The following is a 19,730-nucleotide window of genomic DNA, read 5'->3' as shown; positions in this document are numbered from 1 at the left end:
AAAAGAAACACATATTTTCAAAACCACCCTCGTTCTCTTCGAGTTTCCCATGTAAAATTAAATAATTCACAACAATCTGTAAATTTTTATAGACATTTTTACACAGTGCTGACTTCTGAGTGTTTCCCTTTTCCTCTCCCTAATTTATGGAAATTTTTCAATATTTTCCATATAGAATTATGACTTAAACCAGATCGTTTCATTAAGCTAATACCTTAAAGAAGTAAACAGTCTGACATTTACTTTGAAAATATGTAAATTATTTAAACACAACTCGTATATAGTATATATATATATTCCGATCGTTTTGTTGTCACGTCAGATGCGGCAAATCAGGCTACATGTGAATTGAATTTGAAAATATTGCACAGAAGGTTTAAAAATAATCAAAGTCACTAATTTGCACAAATTTCGCATAGAGTGAAAAAAAACACAGACTCACACACAAATAAAACAGCAGCCAATTGCCATTACCCAGGCCAACACAGTCAAAATGTGGCTTAAATGTACTTGGGTGTGAGACGAATAAATAGGAATTGAAATATATATAAAAGTTGATTTAGAGCGTTGCTGGGTGGCACACGATCTTCCACTTTGTTTGAAAATTTTTGCTGTTATTCGCTAAAGAAGATTTATTTAAACATTACACTTAATGCTAGTGGGGGAAACATGTGAAAAGTGGAAAAGCAAATAAATAACTAGAAGAACTTGTATAAGATCAAATTACCAACGGATTACAGATTGATCATTTGACGAAAACAAAAACCAAAATCACTGAATGGCCATTCATTCGATTGCAGCACTAAATGTCCACGTGACTAGCCCACTGACTGACTGATTGACTGATTGATTGACTCTTTTTATTTCAATTGACGATAATTCAATTATCAGAGCAATAAATGCTTTCCAATAAAACGCCCCATAAACGAATTGTATGGAGACCAAAGGGATCTGAAAACAATATTAAACATAATCCAAAGGTTCAGCAAATCACAGCAAAAGAAAACCTCGAATCAATATATATTGTAAGTTTCCCCAAGCATCTGCCTTTGATGACATAATCATTGCTGATATAGATAGTTAATCGAAGTAACTAGAAATTGACCGATTCTTTGAGTACCCTCTATTCCAAAGATTGTCGTGTATTACACTTGACTCTCTCTCTATGTGTGTGTGTGCGATTCTTCAATGTCTTAAACTCTATCTATGTACCTTGGCCATATAATCAATCATAAGCCCAATGCATGATAATGGAAGTTTCCCTCTTCTCCACATGACAAAACTGATCATTTGAAGTGCATTGATTGGATTGATATAGACACACAAAGTACATATGTATGTACATATGTATGTATATACAAGTACATTAAGTAGCAGTCGTAACATTTAGTTAGTCCCGCACCCGCAGTATAACTACGTAATACTTGATAAGAACTCACCCATATTACAATGACGTATCCCCTATGTATACTGGCGATTTATCTGCAATGTTCAGTATATAAGCATTATATGCATATGTATGTACATATATGTATATGTATTTCAATGTCCGGTACACAATGTTTTTTTAGATTGTTTCTACTGCAAATTATATTCGTTTCTTTTGCCCGCACAGAAATTTATGAGGGCAATATGAAAATGATGGAATTAGCCCTGCCAAAAACGTTCAACACCCAAAAACCAAAACAAATGAAAATTCGTCATAAATAATATAAACAGAAAACTGAAATTACATTTCTTTTTACTAGCAATAATTTATATCTTTGCAAATATCCAACAGAATTTTCTCTCTCATCATTTGAAATAGAAATTTTTAAAGCCAAATGCATGGAATATCATTTTTAGGTAGTTTAGAGTAGACTCTATAGGATCGATATTTTAGTTCAAGGATCTTATAGATAGATTTCTTATTAATGGTTTCTTTAAGCCTTCTAAACGACAGATTCCAAATAGTTGATTCTCATAGGAAAAGTCCTTTCTTTTGCCTTTTTGCAGCTGGCCACTCGATCTATTGAGCCATCGTTTGGATTACTTTTCGGTGACACATTAAAGGAGTTGAATGTCGGCACGACTGGAGCAGCCATCATTATTAGTGCCCTGGATGTCTGCATGAATTTCTCGGGTCTATTTGTGGGTCCGCTGCTGAAGGAGTTCTCGTACCGCAAGGTGGCCATTGCAGGATCAATGCTCTGTGGACTGGGACTGGCTCTCACCTCGCCGGCCACCAGCATGGCCCACATTCTAAGCACATATTCGGTTATCAATGGCATTGGCGTGGGACTGTCGACATCGGCAGCTTTTGTGGCTCTCAATCATTACTTTAAGCATAAACGTGGCCAGGCGGTGGGCTTGTCTATGGCTGGCACGGCCATGGGAATGTTGATAATGCCGCAGCTGGTCCGAGTGCTACTCGAGGCCTACAATTTCAGCGGTGCCGTCCTACTGCTGGCCGGTGTGGCACTGAACGCCACTGTGGGATCGGTGCTGCTGCAACCGGTGAAGTGGCACATGAAGGAGGAGTTCGATGACGAGGAGTTGATGTGCATATCGGCCCTGCCCACGCCGCAACCGCAATTGACTGTCGGTGGGGCGCCAGCATCGCTTGCACCTGAGTTTAAGGTGATCAAGGAGGATGGCACCACCACGGCGGCTACTGCGGAGGAGGATGCATTGCCCGAGATGAACACATTGCTCTTTCACAAACACTCGATGCGTAAGAACTACTCGGAAATGGCCATGAATACGATGAACGGCTCCAGGTTGGGCCTACCCAAGCGACCCACTTTTCCTCGCATCATGTCGCTGGCCGGCGTTCAGTCTGCCGCCCATGGGGCTGGAGTTCATGGTGATGGATATCCCTCGCAGGCGGAGATTAATGCCACACAGTTGCGTTGCCGCAAGGCTTCGGTCACATCGAATCTATCGTATATGGACTTCACTGGATCTATTCTGCAGGTGCATCTCAATACAGGCGACGATGAGTTCGAGCAGAATGATCGAGAGCTGCGTCGTGTTGGCACTGCCACCGGCAGCATTGTCCTTGGCGGACACAGGGATAGCTTTATTAAAATGAAGCCCACCACCACCGAACTGGACAAACAGGAGGAGGATAACTCCAAGCAAAAGAAGGCCAAAAAGCAAGGCTTCTGGCGTCGTTTTGCCGATCTGCTCGACATTGCCATGCTGAAGGATAAAATGTTCCTCAATCTACTCTTTGGCCTCTCCATTTTCTATGTGGCTGAGATGAACTTCAAAATGGTCACGCCCTTCTTTTTCGCCAACCTTGGCTATAAGAAAGCCGATGTTGCCTTTTGCCTCTCGATAACGGCCATTACGGATATTGCGGCACGTATTGTCCTGCCCCCGATATTCGACAGGACCACAATCAAGAAGCGTACCGTTTTCCTTGTCTCCATCATTTTTGTGGCCATCACACGATCAAGTGAGTATTGTCTGAGAATAAGGGTGTTCCAGTCAAGTGACTTGCTCCTTTATTGATTGTCATTTGTGTTTTTCAGTCATGGCCGAGCAAACAGATTGGACCCAACTTATGATTTGGTTATCCATTTGCGGTTTCTTCCGAGGATCAGCTTTGAGTAACTTCACATTGACCGTATCCGAATATTGCTCATTGGAGAAGCTACCCTCGGCCTTTGGCTGGCATCTGGTGGGCAAGGCCTTATTTGTGATCTCATTCGGTCCACTAATTGGTAAGTGAGAGTCAGCTTTTAGTTTTTGTCATTCTTCTTTACTCCATAATTTGTCATCGTTCTTCTTGTCAGGTCTTATACGTGATGTGACAGACAGTTATCCAATTTGCATACACACACAAAGCATCTGCATCTTGATGTGTGCCTTCGCCTGGGGCATTGAGTATCTGGTCGAATACATTCAATCCCGTCGACGTACCGCAGATGCCGCCCAAGTTCCCACACAGGACGCGACGTCAGCGACAGCGACAGCAGCTCAGCAAAATGTCAAACTTTAAATTGAAATGCAGCTGCCTTGCGAGGGGGATTATAATGTAGATTTATGTACTATATATATGCATATATTTGATAGGTATACACACACATACATACATATGTATGCAAGGTAGACGATTCTCTTGCTAACCATATAAACAATACAGCCTCCAAAAAGTTACTTTGGAGTATTGTGATATTTTAGACATTTCATCAAGTAAAATCAACAGCAAGTTAACTAAATTAAACTAAACTAAACAACAAACTGAAAACTCAAGTTGTTCTCTATAAGTACCTATACATATATAAGACTGATTCTTTGTTGTATGAAAAGAGAAACACAATTGAATATCTAGAGAGAAAACTAAACCAATTTTATCTTGAGATCATATTCTATTTTCACATGGCCTTATATCATTTAGTTTTTTCTTTAGATAAACCAACTAAAATAATTCAAATAATTTTCAAACAAAGATCAGTCTAGTGTAAAAAGTATTTCATTATCGCCAAAACGAATCAATTTATATATATAATTTTTGTTTCTTTTTCTTTTTCAACTACCACAGTCAATATACCAAAATAATTGCATATATATAAGCAGTACATAGATTAAACTTGTAATTGTATAACGAGTTTTTGTTGTTTTTTTCTGGCAAATCATTTGCAATTCGTTTATAAGCCAGAAAATGTATTAGAACTCAGCCAAGTTTCATAGACATTTGGAAAACAAAAGAAAAGAAAATTATAGCTAAATTTATATTATATTCATATGAATAGATTTTGTCTTAGTAAGCAATTCCGCTATGGGATTTTCTTTCTTATATAATTTTTTTTTTTTTTTTAATTATTGTAAAACACCAACGAAGTGCGTTTAAATGCTGGACCAAACCAGATAATTATTTGATGTATATTTTGTGAACCTTTTTTGTTTTTTTCAGTTATCATCTCTCCATTTTGTTTACTAGTGAACTTGTATGTGATAGTTCAAAGATAGTTTATAAGCTAGAAATTAAAGTTAACTACTTAATTACCTACTTGAAAACCAACTATAACTATTTACTTATATATATATAACACTAAAGACGACCACAAGCAACTTATAAGCCGACAACTAAGACAAACTATACAAAATGGCTGGCTTTAAAATGTACCATTTATATATAACTACTTAAATATATATACTACATAGATACAATGATCATAAGTTTATATATACAGATCAGTTGATCAGTTTATATATGGAGGGATGCAATTGAAATTTGTTTAAGATTGAAAATATTACAAAATTTGGTGCCTATATACAGCCATAAGTATGATATTACAACTAAGTATGACAGAGGATATATTCCTGAAATCGATTAGAAGAAAGAGATAGAAAGAGAGAAAGAGAGAGAGAGAGAGAGAGGCCCACCATAGGATCAAGCAATCCCAATTAACAAACACTGATCTTAGCGTTAACTATTATACATACATACATAATATATAAGCCAAGCTAATAATGCCAGAATATAAATCTAAAAACTATATATAAATAAATCAACTTATTATACGCCAGATGAAGATATGAATACAGATTTATCATTTGGGGAGAGACTTTAACAATTTTTTTGATAAATCCTAAGGTCTATATCCAAATGATAAGACCAATCAATCATATTTTGACTTAAAGTCAATCAATCAACTAAAAATTATACTCAAGTTGGATGAAAAATAATTATTGTCGAAATTTTAAAGGCAAATAATTTAGATATGATCAAAAGTCAGATGATTGAATGATTTTATGACCATTTGCAATGTGAGTGGATGAAAATTAAGTTTATCAGATACACGAATGGATTTAATTAGCTTTAATTTTTGAGCAATTCCTATTAAAGGCCATGAAATGTAAAGAACTTTGCCCCCTAAAGTATTCCATGAACAGTCCGATGACAAACATTGTTTATAGAGAGTTATAAGCTTGTGAATAACATGATTACTGTATACTTTAGGGGGCAGACTTTGGCAGAGAATGTCAATTTTTCAGTATTGAAAGTGAGAGAACAATTTTGTAAATCTAAAACAAATAGTTTCTACACCTTTTGGAGGTGAAAACTAAAGAAAAAGCCCATGCCAGATGAATACGAGTTTTGATCGATGAAAAACAACAAACAAAACCCTAATAAAGAAATGATATATAAATAACATTTGAATATCTTTTGATTGCCTGCAAGTATGTTACAGAGTTGTATATTTACATCGGACCGATTAAATTTTGGCCTAAAAGTGAGTGAGTATTTAAGTTTCAATCTGCCAAACAACAATTGAAAAGAATGCCTAAAAGTATGCAAGTAACTAAAAAGCAATGAGAATGTATTTCCATTTAACCCCATAAAGTATGCCAAGAAACTGAACTCTCAGAGTCTTATCGATAACTTTTTACTGGTCTATATATATATCGTCTTTTAAGCTTGGCCGTAAGCAGCTGTTGCCAGCAAAAGCCAAAATGAAACCGGTTTCCGATTGTTTGTAAGATGTCTAAGAATGCCAAAAGGCCGAAAGAGAAAGCATTCTCCACTTGCTTTGGTTTTTCTGTTGACGTTGGCAGCAAAAGAAAATGTGCAGTTCTGTTATTTGTATTTGATTTTAATTTTTCTTTTGGTTTTTCATTAATTTTCCAAATAAATCAAAATGGCGGCAAGTGTGGAAAAAAGTCAAACGAAATCGGAAAAAGTTAAGACCACTGGCAAAGCCAATATCAAGGCAACGCCGACGACAATAACAAAGGCGGGGGAGGATGAGAACAACTCTTGGTAAAAACAAAGAACTGAAAACAAAAACAAAAGACTCAGGCAACGAACTTGAAAATTCAATTTGTTTGTCTCCCTCCTTTTGCAGGCGCTGGTGGTGTCTTTTGGTTTTAGTATTTACAATTACCTTTGCCACACGTTTCTACAAGGTAACCGAACCCGATCACATATGGTAAGTAAATGCATTCCATATATGGAAATTCCATTCCAGAGTTAACTCTGGAATCTCATCTCATTGCAGTTGGGATGAGACGCACTTTGGCAAAATGGGCAGTTGGTATATAAATCGTACATTCTTTTTCGATGTACATCCGCCATTGGGTAAGGTGAGAATAGGTTTTCAAAAGACAAATACAAATTCTTTGATTTAAAACTTGTTCAACATTTTCCTAAGATGCTTATCGGTCTGTCTGGCTATTTAACTGGCTATAATGGTACATTTCCGTTTGAGAAACCTGGCGATAAATACAATGAGACACGTTATCAGGGCATGCGATATGTAAGCTATATACTTATGTTTATTACTCGATGATGTTTATTTATAAACCGAATTCCTCTTGCAGTTTTGTACCACTTTGGGTGCTCTGATAATGCCCATGGGCTTCGATACTGTCTACGATTTGACCAGATCTCATGAGGCTGCTTTATTATCGGCTGCCTATTTGATTTTTGGTAAGCTGACAAAATCCCTGTCATGCATCTAACACTCGTTTTCTTTCCATTAGACGTTGGCATTCTGACTTTGAATCAGTATATACTTTTGGATCCCATTCTTCTGTTCTTTATGATGGGTTCGGTGTGGGGCATGGTGAAGATATCAAAAACCACTGCATCGGGCCAGTCTTATACATTGAGATGGTGGCTCTGGCTATTTGTGACCGGCACCATGCTCTCCTGTACGATTAGTGTGAAATTTGTTGGTCTTTTTGTGGTTCTACTGGTGGGTCTGCATACAGCCACAGAGTTGTGGTTAATCTTGGGTGATCTAGGTCAGCCGATTGTCGAGACTATCAAACAAATTGCCTGTCGTGCTCTCACTTTGATTCTCTGGCCCATTCTCCTATACGTTATATTTTTCTACATACATCTGCAAGTGCTGAACCGCAGTGGAAATGGTGATGGTTTCTATAGTTCGGCATTCCAATCGCGTTTAATTGGCAATTCGCTGTATAATGCCAGCATGCCCCGGGATGTGGCCTATGGAGCGGTGGTTACAATTAAGAATCATAAGACTGGCGGCGGCTATTTGCATTCACATTTTCATCTCTATCCGAAAGGAGCTGGCGCCAGACAGCAACAGGTAAGTAGAAGCATAAATTTATGTCAATCAATGATGCATTGTTTTGATTGCCCAGATTACGACCTACACACACAAGGACGATAACAACAAATGGCTCATTAAGCCATACAACAAACAACAGACACCAAACGGAAAGCTTCAATTGCTGCGTCATGGCGATCTGATACGCCTCGAGCATGCGGTTACCCGACGAAATCTTCATTCTCACAGCGAACCGGCACCCATGACCAAGAAGCATCTTCAAGTCACGGGCTATGGTGAGGTTAGTTGGATTATTCCTACCTATGGTACCTTTGGTTTATGCTCTTGATCTTCCAGCTGGGCATTGGCGATGTCAACGATGTGTGGCGTGTGGTCACGGTGGGTGGCAAAGTCAACGATTCCATACACACGGTTACTTCGCGTTTGATGTTTATACATTATTTACAAAACTGTGCCCTTACCTCGAGTGGCAAACAACTGCCGAAATGGGGTTTCGAGCAGCAGGAAGTGTCCTGTAATCCCAATATACGCGATAAAATGGCCCAATGGAATGTCGAGGACAATCAGCATAATCTATGTAAGACTTTGGACATCACACATTTGGAAACTAATAATCGTTATTCATTCCTTTGTCAAGTGCCAAGTGTAAACTTTAGCATGTATGCTCCGGGATTTATAGCACGTTTCTTTGAATCCCATGCCGTAATGCTGCAAGGCAATGCCGGACTAAAACCCAAAGAGGGCGAAATAACCAGTCGACCCTGGCAGTGGCCCATCAATTACAGGGTAAACTACATGTAACAGCAACTATCTATATCAACGTGAGATTATATTGTTTTCTCTTCTCTCAGGGTCAATTCTTTTCCGGAAATAGCTATCGCATTTATTTATTGGGCAATCCCATTATATGGTGGAGTAATCTCATCTTTTTTGGTACTCTTTGTGATAGTCTTCCTATGGAATGCCATTGTAGAGCAACGCAGAGCTGGCCAAACTTTGCTAACATCAGCAGATCAAAGTGATTCTTTAGCAGGATCAAAGGGGAAATCAAGTGTCATGTCATTGCAGGCAGCTGCTTGGCTGTTCATTGGCTGGATTCTGCACTATCTACCATTCTGGGCAATGGGCAGAGTTCTTTATTTTCATCATTATTTTCCTGCCTTGATTTTCAACTCCATGTTGACGGGTAATCAAACTAAAAATCTCTCTTTCGCTGATGATACCAACATTTGTTTCTGTTTTCTTTCAGGTGTTATGTTTGATTACATTATCAAAAATCTACCCAAATATCTACAACATATATTAATGGGTCTAATGCTTTCAGGAATTGGCTACAGTTTTCTGGTATTTTCACCTCTGGCCTATGGCATGAGCGGTCCATTGGCCAATGAGAAAAATTCCACCATGTATGGCCTTAAATGGCTTTCCACTTGGGAATTCTAATCTAATCGAAATTCGATGCTATTTATTAATAATTAGTATTAAATTCACATCATGATAAGCATATTTCGTTTATTATTCTTAACAGTCTAACAAAAAAACAAAAAAAAAACCAAACAAAATGTAAGAGTACCCATTTTAGTCAAAAATACCCAATTGATCGAAACGTTTCAGGGGCATAACGCAAAGTATCTGTGGTACGTGGATTCGATGTGAACATCAATTGAACCTTTTTGATGGCAAATTCCTGATCGGTCAGGGCCTCAATGCTAATGTCATATGAATCCTCCTTTCTCATTGTCACCATGGGCAAGAAGGCATATGATGAGAAGAAGCCGTATAGCTCACGTGCCCGGATTTCGTTCTGTATATCCTTATAGCTGGGTATCAAAGTCGAGTGCATCGATTCTAAGCTCTCGCGCAATGATTGATAATACGTTTCGATAAGGAACTCCCGTCGATGGATCAGTATATTCAATTGAACGCTGCTATTGAGAAAGAAATTGATATCACAGCCGGGACTGCCAAAGAAGCTGTTTTGAAAGTCAACCTAAGAAAAAAGGATTTTTGCATTTCAGATCAGTTTCAGTTGTTAATTGTAGTACTTACGAAAATCGCATCAATTGGCTGTTGATTATCGTATTTGTACATGAAATTATTAACCCAAAGGTCACCATGATTCAAGACAGTCAACTCATTGGCCTGTGGACGTCCTGTCATTACCAAATTCTCTTTTAGATTGTCGCAATGGCGATGCAACTTCCTGGCCAACTGCTCATAGTCGTCATCCGTCCATTTGGCCACCAGGTTGGCCAGTGTGCGCAGCTGCAGAGTCATGAAATTAATGAATCTTTCATTGGTTCTTATATAGTTCTCATCCAGCATGCCGCTAGTGAAGTGCTCTCGCACACTGGGCTCCTACAGAGAAAGAGAGATCGAGAGATTGAATCGGAGAAAGGAAGAGAGAGAGCAGAGAATTGTATAGTTACCTTCTCAGCCAATATCATGGAACTGGCATGAAATTTACCCAATTTCTTTAATATAATCACACAATGTTCCTCGTTCAGGCCACTCTGACGATTGGCCAATTTATAGCCATATTGTGTTAGATCATCGAATACGATCGTTTGTATGGGCTGTCGGGTCGTATAGAAACATTTGGCACCAAATTTTGTGCCATCACCAATCAGGACTTCCAATTTGCCAAGCACGTCGAAATAGAAGATTTTCTCACGCAAATAGACGGCCAATTCTTCCAGAAATTGTGTGGCCGGTGTGATGGCTATACTCTTCACAATCAATGCCAATTCTTCATCCAATTGCCGTTTGCTACTACGATAAAGAGCCTTGGCCCGATAGATCTTGCTGCAATAGTTCTCCCCCGCCGCCGCCGCTCGATTCGGCAAATATGATTTTCTTAATATCGACACGCATATCCCTTAGTCCATCCTCGAGGGCGGCCTTAAAGAAGTCCTCGTTCAGATACTTTGGTGGCACATCACAATTATGGGCCGCGTTTGTCTGGCCATTGGGCGCCATTGGATCCTCCGTTAGTTTCATGATGGCTGTTGCAACAGCGTTTGCTCTAGCGAGACTGTGTGGCCAGCAAGACGAGCAACTTTATTAAATATTTATTAGGTGAAGAAATCGGTATGAGTTCTAGGTTGGGTTATCTGGCAATACATCTAATACATACACACATTGATATGGCTAAGTCTAATGCACACATAGACACTGCTCTCGTTTGTCTATTGTCTGTTTTCAAGTGTCTACACATATTTTCTGCACTTATGTAGCAATCACAAGTCTCTTTAGTCTTTAGTCTTGAAAAGTTAGCTTGGACTTTGGGCCAACACAGCTTTCACTCATTCGAGTTGAATGCATCCCTGGATATGCATTCTGGATTAGCGACTGCTGCACCTTGTTCATATTTATTACAACTTGTCTGGAATTCCTAAATTGATTATGAAATGCTGCTGCAGATGCTGCACGTGGTTCCTTGACTAGATGGCGCTTATCAGGTGCCTTCATTTGCTTGATAATATATGTTGATCGCATCTCATTAAACGCCTTACCCTTAACTGAATTGCACTCAGCGGAAAAAAAGATTCACTTGTGATTTTCAACTGGTTTAATGTTAATAAACTTATTCCACCAAAAATTTGTCTTATCCATAATGCTAAGAAGTACGAAAGAGATGGAGAGCAATAAAAGTAAATAGAGACATGGAAAATACTTTCTTCTAGCAATTTCTTCGAGTGTATTCCAATCAATATATGTATGTATAACCATATTCTTACTCAAAGATTTTAAAAAGAAAGAGTATATACATATGTACGATTAGAGAACAGGGAAAAAAGACAGACAAATTCTAAACACATTGTTGCCATTCAATAAAATTCCATTGGATTACATCATTCGACTTTGAGATACTCTGTATCACAGGTGCGCCACTCAAAAGTCACGCAAATTTGACACCAATTCCGGACACCCTCCACTCACATCTAAGCACTAAATCAACAATGTTCCATTTAACTACAAACGTCTGGCGATATCGTAAATATATAGGCTAGATCCATACTAGATGCGGGTTAAAATAAGTTCAAATTTAAAACTAAAGTATTGTATATATCTAGCCATTCTGGCCGATTGCATCATCATTATACATAGCTGAGGGTAACCAATTCGTGCAGATATGCCAAAAGAGGACAATACATAATTTCTATATAGACATTGCAAACGTGACGGTAAAAGTAAAGTGATAAAATACGATTTAATTGAACTAGCTATTCTATATATATATATATATATATATATGTGACTTTAACTGACCACTGGCCATTTGACCACATTAAAAGCCACGTTTTTAATCAAACAAAGCAAACAGATTTCTCGTGGCATCGAGGAAGATAGCAAGACAGCAAAGAAAGAGAGAGAGAGAGAGAGAGAGAGGAGAACAACACAAAATTGCCTATATGAACCGAAAATTATTAATTATTAAAGTTCAATGATCTTTGGATCTTCACTTGACCAAAGTCTCTTAATCAGTTTTAGTAAGTTTGAATGCCAATATATGTATGTATGTATAAAAGCTAATCTCTTAAACTAAATGAAATTGATTATATTGATTGTCATTCAACTAACTACAAAGTAGATCTAATCTGTTGTTAAATAATTGCTAATGAATTGATTTTCAATTGAAAGGTTTTTGAAATTTAATACAGATATGTCTACTAAACTTAATCTTTCAGACGTAAACAATAAGATACTTGAACTCCTTTTTTCGTACCCTCAACCCTTGTAACATGACTACGTCTCACACTAGGGTATGGAGTAAGAGGGTTATACCCATTGCTTGGAGTTCTGAAGACATTTCTTTTAATAGTTTATCCATAATGATATTCTCAACTTTCATTTCAATTACATCATTCAAGATAGTTTCCCTATATCTGTTCTTTATCGGCAATTAATGTTTCCCTATTTGACAGATGACAGGGTATTACCGAGTCGTTGCCCTCCATTGCTTTCACCCACTATAGATTGATATAGATATTGATAATCGATATCCCCATTATGAATGGTGTCAAAACTCAAGTACTTTACTTTAGGTATACATAACAATTGCCTACCTATTCGAATGTGTCAAGCCTTTTTGAGTAGCCAGAAGAGGCGATGCGCAAAAAGTGCATTAAACTTGAACTAAATTCAGTTAATTAAAAACTTAAATAGACTCCATCAATTGCAACCCCTTGAAGCGCACTTGTAAAGGCTCAGATAGAACGACAGATGGGGGACGAAATCTTTTTACTTTAAATTTACATCAAACTGTAGGCAGAAGGAAATTCTTCTCATCGCCCTTAAATCCTACCCAATAAGGACTCAATGGGAATTTAATGCTCCAGATATAACGAATAGAATTTATTGTCTCCAAATCAAGGTGCCGCCTTCTTTGTCCATTGGTACAAAGTCTTTGAATGCATACATTGAATGCTCTCATTATAAAATCAATTTGATCCTTACAAAAGAAGTTCGGCTCTTGAGTATAAAGATATATACATAGATACAGATAAAAGAAATTTTGATTTTGTTGCTGCCGCTTTTGTTGTTGGTGTTTTGGTGTTGGTGTTGGTGTTGGTGTTGGTGGTGTTGCCAGATAAGCCATCGATGTTGCTGGTGTTTGGATTGTTGCTGCTGTTATTGGTAGTTAAACTGTTGTTGTTGTTGCCACTGTTGCTGATGTTGCCATTGTTGTTACTATTATATTTGTTGCTGTTGCTTGTGATGTTGCTATTCTTGTTGGGTTTTGCTATTGCCTTTCTTGTGATTTTTTGCCATTGGTTTTGCCTATGTTTTTATTTGTATTGCTGTTAGTGTGATTGTTGCTGCTGCTTTAACCTTTTCTCATATTAATGTTGCGTGGGATTCGGAATTCCCAAGCTTGCCGCAAGGTCTACTAACCAAGAGACGTACATAACAGCCCATTGAACGAATTCCTCGGTCCTCTGGTGGCCTAAGCCATCTTCATCGTTATTGGCAATATCGAATGTAACGTTACTCAGCTCTTGCAGTAGTTGCCGCTTCTGATGTTCCAATTGTTGACGCTCCTGTTGCAGAAGTTCCAGTTGGCGTTCCAGTTGTTGCAGTTCTTGACGCTCCTGCTCAAAGCGCTCCTTCTGTAGCTGCTCCTGCTCCCGTCGTTCACGCTCCACCTCCTGACGTTCCTGCTCTCGACGACGTTCCTGCTCTCTACGACGTTCCTGCTCTCGACGACGTTCATGTTCGAGGCGACTACGTAGTCGCTCATGGTGTTGGCGTTCCCGTTGCAGACGGTCTTCACGCTCATTACGCTGTCGTTCGCGCTCCTGCTGCTGGAGCGAATGCATATGTGATCTAACAAAAGTATACTCAACCAGCGGTTCCGGCTCATAATCATCGTAAAGTTGTTGCTGCCGCAGCATACGCAGTCGATGTTCACGAATATCATTCTCCATTGGGATAAGACTACTGTACAATTGATGAGGTTCGTATGGAGTGTACGAATTGCGATTACCCTGTCTGGCCCATTCTGGTTCTTGACGGTCTTGACGCTCATGACGCTCTCGATCGCGCTCCTGCTGCTGGAGCGAATGCATATGTGATCTAGGAAAATTATACCCAACCAGCGGTTCCGGCTCATAATCATCGTAAAGTTGTTGCTGCCGCAGCATACGCAGTCGATGTTCACGAATATCATTCTCCATTGGGATGAGACTACTGTACAATTGATTAGGTTCGTATGGAATGCGATTACCCTGTCTGGCCCATTCTGGAATTCGTTGCTGCAGTGGTCTGCCTGGTTGCTGTAGCATCTGTTCGAGGAGTTCGAGCTGTCGGTCTTGATATTGTCGGCGTTGGCGTTGCTGCATTTGCTGTTCCTGTTCCTCCTGTTCCTGCTGTTTGTCAATTTGTCGATTCTGCATCGCCCGCTCACGGTGGTATTGATGTTGCAGCTCCTCTTGACATTGCAGCAAATATCTATGATTATCGTTCAGTTCCGATGCCGATTGACGCAATTCCGAATCCATTTCGACAAAGCTACGCAACTGCTCTGAGTTGTAATTATTAAGCAACTGACGATCCTGCTCAATTCGCCAATCAAACAGAAACATTTCCTGCGGCTCTTGTGGCTGTGGCCGAGTCAAGGCACAAGAATCACTAGAATGTTGACATGGCGATGGCTGCTGCTGTTGATGTGGCAATGGCTGTTCCTGCTGCTGCTGCTGTGACTGTTCCTCCTGCTGCTGCTGTTGCGGCTGTTCCTGCTGCTGCTGCGGCTGCTGTAGACCAAGCAACTGTGGCTCATTAGTTGGATTATGCATCAAGTGTGCCGATATTAGAAGCCAAGCCAAATCCATGGCAGTCATCGTCCTGATATCATTTATAGAAAACGGAAGTTCCCCATCTGGCTGACAGATGAAATCACGTATATTATAAGACAATTGATGCCAAACATCCATTTCCTGATCAATAGTAGCACCAGCACCAGTACCAAGAGATCCAGCATCGGCCGCAATGGGATTATAGGTCTCACAGAAAGTCTCGTGATTCTGAAAGAGATCAAAAACACGTTAAAGTATCTAGAGAGAGAGAGAGAGAGGAGATAACAACTACCAAAGCATTTGGCGAACGACGGTGCGTATAAAGATTTCCAATCAAGGGAGTTCCCGAAAGACATCCAGGATGGCTGTGGTGAAAGCATCGGGGCTTCGGAATCTGTCGGTCAATTCTGGACCCATTGATCTTGAAGTCTTCGTAAGTCTGATATTTGGCTACCCAAATTGGTTGTGGCAAATGTGGATAATAACGTAGGTTACTGGCAAAGAATGGCATATCATATCGGCCACAAGGCGCATTCACATAGATGGGTCCTCCAGTTGTGGTGGTCGTTGTTATTGTGGTTGCAGCTGTGGCAGTGGTTATAGTGGTGGTTGTTGTGGTTATGATGGATGTAGCTGCTCCACCAACACCCCCCATCAAAGGCGCCCAGTCCATGCGAAAAGTCATTATCATTGCTTATACTGATATTTATACTATTCATTTGATTGCCTGCTGGCATAATGTCGCCTACTGCTTCTAACTCATCACTGTCGCTTGTTGCACTCTGCCGGAATGAAGATTCAGTATTTAGAACTGCGGCAGCCTGTGGCAGCTCCTGCTGGTTGGCGTCCTGTGGGTCCTGTTCGGCCTGTTGGTCCTGTGGAACCTGCTCTTGTACCTGCTGCTCATGCTGCTCCTCTACTTCCCTCGGATAGTCCAAAGCAGCAGACGGATCTACATAGTTCCCGTTGTCCTGCAAAATTTGATGGGGGATGATGTTCGTCCTGTGCTTCTTGCCTTGTTTAGGCATGTTCAGACTCACCCCAGTTCCCGAATTGATGATAATCTCCTTTGGAGGATGATCTTCTTTTTGATTCATTTTAAAAAAAAAAAAAAAAGGACCAAAACCTAAAACAACCGAAATAAAAATTCAAGAACTGATCAAAAAAATAAATTCCTTAAATTTTTTTTCAACTTTTTTTCACTTTTTTTACTATTTTTTTTACTATTTTTTTTCACTTTTTTTTTACTATTTTTTTTTTTGTTTGTTTTTGTTTTACTGTGATTATTATTAGTTAGAATTTTTTATTTTTTAGTTTTCCGTTTTATATATTTAGTTGTTTTCACACTCGCTGACTAAAATTAAATGAAATCTCCTAAGGCTGAATTCTCTATGTGGGCCAAAAGCAAATTCGAATTGTTGTCAAGGCCCTCTTGATTTCATCCTTAGACCCAAATCTATGAGACAAGGTGTAACTGTGTGTGTGTGTGTATTATTTCTTTATATGTGTGTATTTTCAGAGTTGTAGCTCATAGCACGATGAAAGTACAAAGTCATAGGCGGTGAGGGGAGCTGCAAACACTGGAAATCACTTTTTGAAAAGAGCAAACACAAGTCCATGAACATATATTATTCGATTAAGATTTCGAAACTTAAGTAAAACGTTCTCAAAGGTCTTTTAAATATAGACCAGGTTTTCGGTTTGTCATTTGATATCAAAAATTCAAAACTTAATAGAGAAAACTGAAGTTGGTCTTAAACTAAATTCAATTCTTTACTTTATTCATAACAAACTAAATGTAATCCTTTAAATAAACCTCATAAATGGCATTCACTTTGAAAAGAAGTCAATTTTGAATGAATATAAATGAATGTTTATTCATTTTTGTCTTTGTAATCAACTGCAATTGCAATTCAGACAGTTTAAGTATCTATTCACAGAGTTTAGTTACATTTATCTTTAAAGAGTCGAATATTAGTGAGTATTTTGGACAGAGAGATATTGAATGACTTTGTCATAGAGTGGACTGAAGGATGGGAAGATGGAAACAGAGTAAAAATGGTGCTAATAATAGAACAAGATAGCCAAGAATGGGTAGGGAGTAGATGAGGTTTGTCTGTCCAAGACTCTGGGCTAGATGATAAACTAATCGACATTAATGGAATCATGCTTCTACTTAAGTAGAGTAAAGAGTGAAACTTTTGTTTTCATATATATTTCAATAAAGATCAAAATGCATTCATGCAGTTCTCTCATAGAGTTGTCCACAATTCGCATACAGAAATCGAGAATCTAAATGTCTTTAAATTTCAATTGGTAAAGAGATGAAGAAATTCTTTTGGTAACTAATTTTCATTCAATCTCACGGATTGGGCTTATCTTTCTCTACCGCCAATTGGTAGCGAAATAAAACATAAACAAATATATACAAAAAAAAAAAAAACAAGTTAAACATGACACAATGACACATTTTTATTTGCTCTCAGCGAAAAATGAAAAAAAAAGTAGTTATTTGCAATGTGTGTGTGTGTGTGTGTGGGTGTGTGTGTGTGTCTTACTCCACTTTGCATGTGTCCTAATTGTGTTTTTTGTTGTTGACAAGAGGAAAGAGAAGTGCGAGTTCAAGTGTGTGTGGGGGGTTGGGGAGGAGCTTCATCATATCTTAACCTTTTGCAAAATGTTTTCATTTCTTTAGACTCTTTTTTTGCGGTTTTGTGTGTTCTTGTTTTCAGTATCTCAGCCAAAGACGTTGCTCGTGGCCTTCTTCTGTTTTGTTTTTGTCGATCGTACGTGCTCTTGGCCATTGGCCATTGGACAACGGACAACGAACATATTCATATTGTTTAGAATTTGCAGCACAAAACAGAAAGAGTGCAAAACAGGCTTATCGGAGACATAGAGAATCATCTTATTCTCAAGTCAGCCAAGTTTCAATCAAAAGCTTTGGCCAATAGAGAAAGCTTCTGCTTTTTGCTTCTTTCAAAGTAAACACACAGACACAGTGGTCCTTGGACAGGCAAAAAAGGAACAAATTGTTCAGGTAAATGAAAAAGAATTTTATTACATTACATGATTATTATGATGAGAATAACATGCGGTTGCTTGTCGCGACGGTTTTTGGCCAGGTAGACAGCAATGTCATTTGGCCTTATCGTCGAAGAAGAATGCAATGTGTTTTTAATCGGTTTCAATTGTTGCCTGCCTGCCTGCCCATCCTGCCTGCCTGCCTACTCGTCCTGCCTACCTATTCAGGCTAAGCAACGATTTAAGCCAGTTGACTTTTTGAAGCCATCGAGTGAAGTTGAATGTTTGGTAAGACATTTACGTGAATATTTCTCAAGTGTCTTGGAAAACTTTTGTCTGAATTGGGTAAGTGTGAAAACTGTGAGTTCATTTTTAGCTAGTTTGATACCACTGTGCTGCAAGGAAGCAAAAGCTTATGAGATATGCCCCCCCCGTCAACTCTGTCGCCCACATAGCGACTCTCTCACTCTCTCTCTCTCTCTCTCTGTCTACCACTTGTAGCTTGCGAAGCTTCTAAAAGATATCTCTAGATATATCCATGAGCAAGCACATGACGACACTCGATTTGTTTTAGTCGCAATTCGCAGAGGATGACAAAGGGAATGAGAGAAAGGAAAGTCCATTTTGTTTGACTTTTTCTTTGTTCGATGTGAGAGAGAATTCTCTCTCTTTCTCACTCTATGATGGCTTTTGCTTTCTCTGCGCAGAATTAAACTCTTTTGCTTCTTGTTAATCTTGGAATTATGCACAAAGAAGGCTACTTGCAATAGAGAGAGACAGAGAGACACAGAGAGAGTGAGCAGCAGCAGCAACAGTTGACCGTAAACAGTCGCAGACGTCGCTCTGCCTCTGCCGCCGCCATTGCCGCAGTCGCTGCAGCAGCAGCGCATTTGTTAGTTCATTTTGAGCTTCAATCATAAACGGTGTGTGGGGGCAAAAACAAAAAGACAAAAACAAGAAAAATAACCAAATTCGAAAATTAAAATTCAAAAATTTCAATTAATAATGACAAAAAACGAAAGGAAGGAAAAAAAACAGAACAGAAGCGAAACAAAATAACAAACAAAGAAAAGACGATATATTCTTTTGAGTTTGTTTTGTTTTTTTGTTGTTTTTTTTTTTTTTTTTTTTTGAGTTTTCGAAATGTGAAATGTGCTTTGTGTTTTATGGCATTTGTCTCTCAAATCAGTTAGTTCGATCTAGTGGGCCAGATACGAAAGGCAAAAATCAACATGCAACTTTAAGGGCATTTGTTGTTCATTATACAATTTCGTTTCTACCTAACAGTACCTCTAGATATATTTCTATAAATATATAAAAATATATATATTTATTTAATATTATTTTTTTTTTTTTTTTTGGTTTCGACTTGACC

The 19,730-nt window shown here is 38.7% G+C and overlaps 4 protein-coding genes across 4 annotated transcripts in view; 2 read left to right on the top strand and 2 right to left on the bottom strand.

Annotated features, from left to right (window-relative positions):
* The window catches only part of LOC137586832 (monocarboxylate transporter 9), a 16,869-nt gene extending 11,350 nt beyond the window's left edge, over positions 1-5,519 (top strand). Inside the window, exons 2-4 of the mRNA XM_068303008.1 lie at positions 1,996-3,442; positions 3,519-3,710; positions 3,783-5,519. Coding sequence (XP_068159109.1) covers positions 1,996-3,442; positions 3,519-3,710; positions 3,783-3,988 — 1,845 coding nt within the window. The 3' untranslated portion in view covers positions 3,989-5,519. The remainder of the gene's footprint in view (positions 1-1,995; positions 3,443-3,518; positions 3,711-3,782) is intronic.
* A 1,078-nt stretch (positions 5,520-6,597) lies between these two features.
* tw (Protein O-mannosyl-transferase 2) lies at positions 6,598-9,537 on the top strand. The gene is given in 12 exon segments (XM_068302679.1): positions 6,598-6,754; positions 6,840-6,923; positions 6,993-7,077; positions 7,146-7,250; positions 7,315-7,423; positions 7,477-8,051; positions 8,107-8,313; positions 8,370-8,610; positions 8,671-8,819; positions 8,885-8,959; positions 8,961-9,219; positions 9,283-9,537. Coding segments are annotated over 12 exon segments (2,205 nt in total). The 5' UTR covers positions 6,598-6,632; the 3' UTR covers positions 9,477-9,537.
* On the bottom strand, positions 9,526-11,087 carry LOC137586585 (uncharacterized). Its single transcript, XM_068302678.1, is given in 5 exon segments — positions 9,526-9,647; positions 9,649-10,023; positions 10,083-10,391; positions 10,463-10,855; positions 10,857-11,087. Coding segments are annotated over 5 exon segments (1,290 nt in total). The 5' UTR covers positions 11,034-11,087; the 3' UTR covers positions 9,526-9,611.
* Positions 11,088-13,362: 2,275 nt separating this feature from the next.
* On the bottom strand, positions 13,363-16,560 carry LOC137587350 (trichohyalin-like). Its single transcript, XM_068303710.1, has 3 exons — positions 16,372-16,560; positions 15,624-16,302; positions 13,363-15,559 (listed from the first exon to the last, which is right to left on the bottom strand). The coding sequence occupies exons 2-3, from the start codon at positions 16,020-16,022 to the stop codon at positions 13,880-13,882; spliced, it is 2,079 nt and encodes a 692-aa protein (XP_068159811.1). The 5' UTR covers positions 16,023-16,302; positions 16,372-16,560; the 3' UTR covers positions 13,363-13,879.
* Between the last annotated feature and the right edge of the window lie 3,170 nt (positions 16,561-19,730).

This window comes from Drosophila tropicalis, unplaced genomic scaffold (assembly GCF_018151085.1).
Source record: "Drosophila tropicalis isolate 14030-0801.00 unplaced genomic scaffold, ASM1815108v1 contig_158, whole genome shotgun sequence".
Lineage (NCBI taxonomy): Eukaryota > Metazoa > Arthropoda > Insecta > Diptera > Drosophilidae > Drosophila > Drosophila tropicalis.
This window is presented reverse-complemented; position numbering and strand designations above follow the sequence as displayed.

Coding starts and splice junctions, on each gene's coding strand:
- LOC137587350 (XM_068303710.1), bottom strand. CDS start 16,022: ATGATAATGACTTTTCGCATGGACTGGGCGCCTTTGATGGGGGGTGTT. Junction 15,560..15,623: donor GTCGTTCGCCAAATGCTTTG/GTAGTTGTTATC, acceptor GATCTCTTTCAG/AATCACGAGACTTTCTGTGA.